Source organism: Lissotriton vulgaris, chromosome 5 (assembly GCF_964263255.1).
Source record: "Lissotriton vulgaris chromosome 5, aLisVul1.2, whole genome shotgun sequence".
Classification (NCBI taxonomy): domain Eukaryota; kingdom Metazoa; phylum Chordata; class Amphibia; order Caudata; family Salamandridae; genus Lissotriton; species Lissotriton vulgaris.
Genome location: NC_141693.1, coordinates 239,335,094 through 239,344,262, shown reverse-complemented (window position 1 = coordinate 239,344,262; position 9,169 = coordinate 239,335,094). Strand labels below are relative to the sequence as shown.

The window sequence follows — 9,169 nt, the reverse complement described above, 5'->3', positions numbered from 1 at the left end:
TCTGTTAGGCACAAAGGCACAATGTCTTCAGCGCGCAAGTTTCACGCATGCGTTTCACGCGGGATTCACAAGGGGTTCCAGGGGAGTAGCGGTCCTTATTCACCGTAGAGTGCCATTCGTACACAAGCGCGTCTGGACTGATACACAGGGTAGGTACATTTTTCTGCATGGGGAGATTGGTGGTGATAGTGTGATTCTTGGTAGTGTGTACGCTCCGCCGCCGCTACGGTGGTCCCTGGTGGAGAGGCTTTTGTCTGTTTGGGGGGCCATTCCCGATACCTTGTCCGTAGTAGAGGGGGATTAGAACGACGTGATGGGTACGTACTGTGACAGATGGCGTAGTGCGGCAGCGACCCAGGTTCCTGGGGGGGAGGGTCCCGCCACTGGGGGGAGTCCCACTACCAAGTTGCAGGCGTTAGCGTCAGGGCTTGACTGGGTGGACACTTGGAGGTACAAAAACGGGGCGTGTAGGGAATACACGTACTTTGCTGCGGCACGCGATTCTTTCTCCAGACTGGACTACATCTTCCTCCCGAGGACACAGGCTCATAGGGTGCTATCGGTGGGGATTCTGCCGCGGGCGCTTTCGGATCACTCGCCAGTGACGGTCGCGCTCAACGTGGGCCCGGCCGGGCGGCTTTTCAGTGGCGACTGTAAACCTGGCACCTGACGCAGGAGGACTATAGGGTGCACATGACAATTGAAATTGACCAGTACCTGACCACTAATACGGGTTCAGTGGACTCCCCGACTGTTCTCTGGGAGGCCATGAAGCCGACGCTAAGAGGTGTGGATATCTCCTGGTGCGCAGCGGCTCGAAGGGAGAAACGGAAAGATCTGGTGCGGCGCGAGGCGGACATAGAGGCTTTGGAGCGCAGGAGTCGAGAGGATGGGGTGGCCCCACCAGGAGGCAATTGGCCCTGGCACAACAGCAATATGCCACGATTCTCATGGATGAGGCACGACAGGCATGGCTGGCCACACGTATTCGGATATATCAGTGGGGAGATAAGTCCAGTAAAATGCTGCACTGTCTGTGCCAGGGCATAATGCATGCTCAACCGTTACCCCTGATTGTTTCCCCAGGGGGGGGGCCCATCCTTGAACCTGCGGCACTAGCAGAGAGCTTTGCTGGGTATTGCGAGGGGCTGTATGCGCCCCGGGAGTGCCTGGAGGCTGACGTTGGTCAGCGCTTCATCGACGATCTCCCCCCGAGAGCTGTCTCGGATGAGGTGGGGGAACTCTTGGACCGGCCATGAAGAGCTGGGAGCAGCTCTAGGTGAGCTGAACCCGGGTAAGGCATCGGGCCCCAATGGGTTTCCATGCGAGTTTTATCGCCGCTTTATGGTCTGGCTGGGCCCCATCTCCTGCCGGTGGTTGAGGAGGCGTGCGAGAATGGTGCGCTTCCACCAGATTGGCGGCAAGCCAAAGTCGTGGTCTTTATGAAGCCTGGACGGCCCCCCGGAGAGCCACGAGTCATACCGCCCGATTTCTCTGTTGAATACAGAAGCGAAGATCCTCGCGATGGCCTTGGCCACGAGACTCACACCCTATATCACTGACCTGGCGGGATTCATGTTGCGAAGGGCTACCCGGCACAACATTAGACGGGCCCAGGTCGCGGTGTCTGCCTGAAGGTGCCTCGGGGAACCGGCGGCGCTGTTCCTGGCGGACATGGACAGGGCCTTTGACTCCTTGAGTTGGACGTATCTGTTTGCCCTGCTGCGGCGCCTCAACCTTGGCCCGCGGTTCTTGACGTACGTCCAATTGCTGTACACTGGCCTCACGGCATCAGTGCGGATTGGGGGAGTAGCCTCCCGCTCGTTTCCAGTTTCGCGGGGGACGCGACAGGGCTGCCCTCTCCCCATATTTATTCGCACTCGCCATGGAGCCTCTCGCGGCGTGGGTACGCATAGATGCTCAGCTTGAAGGTTTTCTATGGTCTACGGACCACGCAGACAAAATTGCTTTGTACGCCGATGACGTGTTGTTTTTTCTTACCGACCTGGCCCGTTCTGGGCCGCGACTCCTGCGCATATTGCAAATATTTGGCGAAACCTCCGGCTTGTACATGAATCCGGGCAAATCTACGCTGTGGTTGCTGCGTGGCGGGCGGGACGTGGGCGACTGGGCGTCGGGACTGCAGCTGGCCTCGGACGGAGTGAAGTACCTTGGTGTGTACTTAACGGAGGACGCGGCGGTGTCCCGTGATCGCAACCTTGCCCCGGTATGGGATCGCACACGTGAAGATCTTAAGACATGGACGAAGATGCCTTTGTCCATCCAGGGCAGGTCAGCCGTCTTTAAGATGGTAGCGCTGCCTCGACTGGTGTACCAGCTGCAGAACCACCCGCACGTGATCCCGCCTTGCTGGTTTTGACAACTCAGCATTGAGTAGCTTCCTGTGGGAGGGGGCGTTGCACGTGTTGCCCTGAGGACATGTTTCCTGTCCACTTACACCGGGGGGTTAGCCACGTCAGATGTACTCTCCTACTACCAAGCGGCGCATCTCTTGGTGCTGAATGACTGGTGGTATGGGGATAGGGGGTATCCGGCCTACGCTGTGGAGAGGATATTGATGGGCACAGCATCTCTGCATACTCTGCTATACTCAGCGCCACGGCGGAGATCTCTTCCTGTGGCCACACAGGTGGTCTTCCATGTATGGAGACAGACGTTGCGTAGAATGGGGTGGTGAAATGTACTCACCCAGGAGACCCCCTTGTGGAACAATGGGCGGTTGCCCCAGATGACTGCGTTGAGGGGCTTCAGGGAGTGGGACCTGATTGGCATCTCCACCCTGGGGGATGTACTGTCGGGTGCGTTCCTAAATCATTTGCGGAGATACGGGAGGAATTTGGAATGCCCCGCACCCAGTTCTTCAGGTACCTTCAGTTTCGCCATGCTCTATCGCCCTCTCTCGTGGGTTTGGAACAGATCCCGGAATTCAGCCCTGTATAGGCCAAAATATTTATGGGAGAGCTGCCGGATAAAAAATTGTTGGGCATATATAAGACGCAGGTGCGTCACTGCTCGTCGGATCTGGCCGGTCTTAGGGCTGCTTGGGAACGGGACATCGGTGAACTGGACGAGGAGGATTGGGTAGAGGCCCTGGAGAGCCCTAGAGGGGCGGCGATTTCCACATGTCTACGCTTGATTCAATTCCGGTATTTACACCGTACATACTGTACTCGACAGCGCTTATGGAAGGCGGGTATGATTGCGTCGCCCGACTGCCTTAGATGCGGCTTGGAGGGGGGTACACTGCTGCACACGGTCTGGGAATGTGCGGCGCTGCGAAGGTTTTGGGAGGGGGTGCACCGTTGCTTGGCAGAGGTATTGGTATGGGAGATCCAGAGGGACCCTAGGTTGGCGCTACTGCATATTATGGCGGGGGGCTACCGCTATAAGCGACACCTGCTGCTCCTGGGTCTTACGCTGGTGAAGCGCGACATAGCGAGGTCATGGAAGGCACCCAGGGCCCCGTCACTTGCCGCCTGGAAGAATGGCCTGGACTTTAGTATGGGCATGGAGCAGCCTGTGTTTGCTGCCAGGGGCTGTCCTCGTAAACATTACAAGATATGGAAGAGGTGGGCTGACTATCGGGGTCTGGACCAGGACCCGCCACCTGAGGAGGCCACCCTTCCAACTCCCTGATGAGCCGGACTGTGCAGTGTCACTCTTGGTGTGTGGTGCATATGGCTAGCCATCTATTCTGGACTAAAGTGCTAGTGGGCAGCGACTGCGAAAGGGGGAGGAGGGGGGTGCTGGGGGGGGTGGGTTGCAGGTCCTTATATTTCTGCTATTTCTACGTGGGGGGGGTGATATTGTTCATTTTACACACTGTTGACAATGATGCTGATACATTGATTGTGGCAGTAGACTTTGGATGGCAGGGCTCTGCATTTCTTGTGTATTTAACAATAAAATCTGTTTAAAAAAAAAAAAAAAACCCAGGCAAAGCCATTTGTCTTGGATTTTGGAGATGTTAGTTAAGTATGTAAACTAGTATACCTCTTAACATATGATCACTTATACTCGTTCTTCTCTTCTCCAAGCATGCCTGATGCTAATGTATTCTAAATGATCCTATTTCTGCTTTGGCTGCCCATAACATGGCATTGATTAGCAGTATGATGGCCCAGCATGATGCCATGTATAACCACCGTTGTGTCAGGGCATGCATTTTGCCAGGCATCACCACCACTATGCTAGTGCCTGCATGCTGCCAGGGAATACCTCAGTTGCCAGGCCCTGCAGATTGCCAGGAATTAGCACTTTTGTGTCAAGTCCAGCATCTAACGAGTGGAAGCAAACACTTGCTCCTCACACACATGCAAGATGCCCTCGCAAACATGCACTAACGCAAATACACAATTACAAACACAGGCATGCACACATGCACCTACACACACATAGACATACCTGCACACACAGACACTCTCAGACACACATGTATGTATATACTGCCTGCGGTCTCCCGCCCCTCCCTGTGTTGCCAAAGCTAAATGGCATCCCTTTAATGTTAGTGCACATGGGCAGTAGATTTTCTCATGGCCTGTGAGTTCAATTGCTGAGGACTGCTGAAAGGACTGCTTGGGGCACCAAAGTTTGTGTAGGGCCCATGAGCGCTCTGCCCAACCCCTGACACCCTCTATTATGCCTTGTTTCTTCTGAACTGTTAATGGCCTAGAACCACCTTTATTAATGTAGCTGCCCTGATGTGAGAAGGAGAAGATTGTTAGTCACGGGGAGATTAAGTGATTTGCCCGGAATCTCAGGTAGTTGATCGTCCCTGCCGTGACTCGAACCCGGTTCCCCAGCTTCAGGGTCGACCCATCTAGCCGTTAGGCCAAATCCTCTCCCTTGCACTGCATGTAGATTGGTTCCAGAGAATGCACCTAGTCAATTGTAGCGCAACCAGTGATACAGAGTATAACAGTTCTATTGAGTCCATTTAGGTCTTAAAACCTAAATACTGCTCATCAAAGTTTCTACATCTGTATCATAATCTCAAGCAAGGTGGAAAGTAGGCCCAACCATGCACAGGCACAGTCTTGTCATCAATGATGTCATTTCAGATGCAGCAGCAATGTCATAAATGATGTCATAGATCACGTCATGATCCTTAAACTTTGGATAACTTGCCTATTCTGGTAGACTATACGGCAATTACTCATTTGCCCCTGAATAACGTAATCAATTGGAACACATCCAGAATGGTGAGAACCTCTCTCGCACATGGATTCTGAAAACCCAAACATTGACTAGAGTACCAGCCTCTCAGCTTCAGTGACCTCATACTACACCCAAACCCTTCTAGATAAAAGAACACACAGAGCAGAATCGACATGCATTATAACATTTAACAACTTTAGCAATGTGTTAGCATGCTTGCTTAAGGCACTCAAAACACACAAGCACTAATGTTAAATTCATGCTTAAAACCAAACATAAAATTAGACGTTAACGCTATGATTGCTTTATCATACTAATTAAAATAATTAAATGACTGACTTAGCCTGGCTTCTCTGTTAATCCAGTGTTGTAATGAAGCTATTTCCAACCAGTAATTTAGCGACACAATAGATATTTATATGCCTAGTTGTTTATTGCTGAATTGAGGGCATTAAGCATGTCTGTTAAAGGACAGTCTTGCAAATAAGTGTATTTTACTTGCTTTCATTCTGCAGTCACTGAATAAGGAAGCAGGCAGTGCATGTGCTTCAGGTGCAATGAGCAGCCGGCATGGATCTATATTGAAGCAATTCCGATCTGGCCTTTCGATGAAGCGCTCCAATAAGGACGACTGGAAGGAAGGCTATCCCACCAGCTTGACCCACATGAAGGTAGAGTCCATCATAAATACAGACAGACCCATCAGCTTTTAACTACTGCATTTCGAAGGCAAAGCTATTCTGGGTACATTCGAAATTTAGGAGATTTCCAAAAGGACTTGATACCTCCAGAAAAGATTGGGTTTGGGTCCTATATTTCGAAAAGCACAGGATATGAACTGGAGAACTGAGAGCCGTAGAAGTTATTTACCTTCTAAAGCTAAACACCTCTAATAGATAGGAGGCTATTGCATAGCAATGGCCTTACAAACTGTCATTTGGTTGAGTGGTGGGTTGAACTTTTGGGGCCTTTCACCAAGATGTATTCTCTATTTCCCTGGTGCAAGTGAATGCGGCCTCTGCCTACCTGTGCCCTCTCAACACCTCCTCTACTGACTTAAAGGCTAGTGCCTAGGCACATCAGTGGGAATGGAGAGACAGGTGGGGTCAGCTGGGCCTGGTCAATATAAGCACGACCCTTGTGCAGGTGCACAGCAGCAAGAGCCAGTCACCACCAGCCTCTTGCTGACAGAACTGAACATGAACCCACGATTACCCTCTTAAAGGTGCAGTGTGGCACTGAATCCAGTACTGTATCCAGTACCAGATACAGAGGCAGCTTCATTACAATCCAGAAGAGATGATACCTTGCGCATCCATTAAAGACAATTTATTGTGGAGTGCGCAACACTGATTGTCTGATCATGATGTTCTTCCCACACCACCCCCCTGAGTAAGCCTTGGACAGCTCTGCCTTGCTATCCTGATGGCTAAATGCAAACCCACTTCCCAGGGCACTTGTAATGAGGGCCAAAGAGGGGGTGCATTTCAAGTACCTTCATTTAAAATATTCCTAATGAGTTCAGAGTCTCTACATGCACATTTTGTGGTGGTTTCTCTCTGAGACTGCTATGGTTCACACAAGAGGCACTCAAGAAAGAGGCGGTGAAATCCCATGATGCACTGGGCCAGGGACAGACTGATTTGCATATAGCCAGGTTCTGAGCTGGGATGGTGCAGTGAGATAAATAACGGTGATGGATCAAGCCCTGATCTTTGGATTGGGTAAGAGTGGTCTGCTTAATTCAGACACTCTGTTCATCACCACCCCCTTTTCAGAATCGTTTTTGGCCACTATAGGTGTGGCAGGGTATACTCAGACATGAGTCCCTTTCTCACTGCACCATCAGGATTCGAGCAAGCCGGGCCGAAGACGGCTGAAATGCCAGAAACCGGTCCCCGGTAGCTTGTCTCCTTTCTGGTGAAGAATTGGCTTGGTAGTTTAGTCTGCCCTGTTCCCATGATGCACGGGGCCAGGGACAGACTGATTTGCATATAGCCAGGTTCTGAGCTGGGATGGTGCAGTGAGATAAATAACGGTGATGGATCAAGCCCTGATCTTTGGACTGGGTAAGAGTGGTCTGCTTAATTCAGACACTCTGTTCATCACCACCCCCTTTTCTGAATCGTTTTTGGCCACTATAGGTGTGGCAGGGTATACTCAGACATGAGTCCCTTTCTCACTGCACCATCAGGATTCAAGCAAGCCGGGCCGAAGACGGCTGAAATGCCAGAAACCGGTCCCCGGTAGCTTGTCTCCTTTCTGGTGAAGAATTGGCTTGGTAGTTTAGTCTGCCCTGTTCCTATGATGCATTGGGCCAGGGACAGACTGATTTGCATATAGCCAGGTTCTGAGCTGGGATGGTGCAGTGAGATAAATAACGGTGATGGATCAAGCCCTGATCTTTGGACTGGGTAAGAGTGGTCTGCTTAATTCAGACACTCTGTTCATCACCACCCCCTATTCTGAATCGTTTTTGGCCACTATAGGTGTGGCAGGGTATACTCAGACATGAGTCCCTTTCTCACTTCACCATCAGGATTCAAGCAAGCCGGGCCGAAGACGGCTGAAATGCCAGAAACCGGTCCCCGGTAGCTTGTCTCCTTTCTGGTGAAGAATTGGCTTGGTAGTTTAGTCTGCCCTGTTCCCATGATGCACTGGGCCAGGGACAGACTGATTTGCATATAGCCAGGTTCTGAGCTGGGATGGTGCAGTGAGATAAATAACAGTGATGGATCAAGCCCTGATCTTTGGACTGGGTAAGAGTGGTCTGCTTAATTCAGACACTCTGTTCATCACCACCCCCCTTTTCTGAATCGTTTTTGGCCACTATAGGTGTGGCAGGGTATACTCAGACATGAGTCCCTTTCTCACTGCACCATCAGGATTCAAGCAAGCCGGGCCGAAGACGGCTGAAATGCCAGAAACCGGTCCCCGGTAGCTTGTCTCCTTTCTGGTGAAGAATTGGCTTGGTAGTTTAGTCTGCCCTGTTCCCATGATGCACTGGGCCAGGGACAGACTGATTTGCATATAGCCAGGTTCTGAGCTGGGATGGTGCAGTGAGATAAATAACGGTGATGGATCAAGCCCTGATCTTTGGACTGGGTAAGAGTGGTCTGCTTAATTCAGACACTCTGTTCATCACCACCCCCTTTTCTGAATCGTCATTTCAGATGCAGCAGCAATGTCATAAATGATGTCATAGATCACGTCATGATCCTTAAACTTTGGATAACTTGCCTATTCTGGTAGACTATACGGCAATTACTCACTTGCCCCTGAATACCGTAATCAATTGGAACACATCCAGAATGGTGAGAACCTCTCTCGCACATGGATTCTGAAACCCCAAACATTGACTAGAGTACCAGCCTCACAGCTTCAGTGACCTCATACTACACCCAAACCCTTCTAGATAAAAGAACACACAGAGCAGAATCGACATGCATTATAACATTTAACAACTTTAGCAATGTGTTAGCATGCTTGCTTAAGGCACTCAAAACACACAAGCACTAATGTTAAATTCATGCTTAAAACCAAACATAAAATTAGACGTTAACGCTATGATTGCTTTATCATACTAATTAAAATAATTAAATGACTGACTTAGCCTGGCTTCTCTGTTAATCCAGTGTTGTAATGAAGCTATTTCCAACCAGTAATTTAGCGACACAATACATATTTATATGCCTAGTTGTTTATTGCTGAATTGAGAGCATTAAGCATGTCTGTTAAAAAAGTACAGTCTTGCAAATAAGTGTATTTCACTTGCTTTCATTCTGCAGTCACTGAATAAGGAAGCAGACGGTGCATGTGCTTCAGGTGCAATGAGCAGCCGGCATGGATCTATATTGAAGCAATTCCGATCTGGCCTTTCCATGAAGCGCTCCAATAAGGACGACTGGAAGGAAGGCTATCCCACCAGCTTGACCCACATGAAGGTAGAGTCCATCATAAATACAGACAGACCCATCAGCTTTAAACTACT

At 50.3% G+C, this 9,169-nt stretch overlaps 1 protein-coding gene across 1 annotated transcript in view; it reads left to right on the top strand.

Moving 5' to 3' along the window:
* Positions 1-9,008: 9,008 nt before the first annotated feature.
* Positions 9,009-9,169, top strand: part of LOC147710583 (uncharacterized) — a 49,569-nt gene continuing 49,408 nt past the window's right edge. Inside the window, exon 1 of the mRNA XM_086919365.1 lies at positions 9,009-9,122. Within this exon, the coding sequence (XP_086775491.1) occupies positions 9,009-9,122 (114 nt within the window). The remainder of the gene's footprint in view (positions 9,123-9,169) is intronic.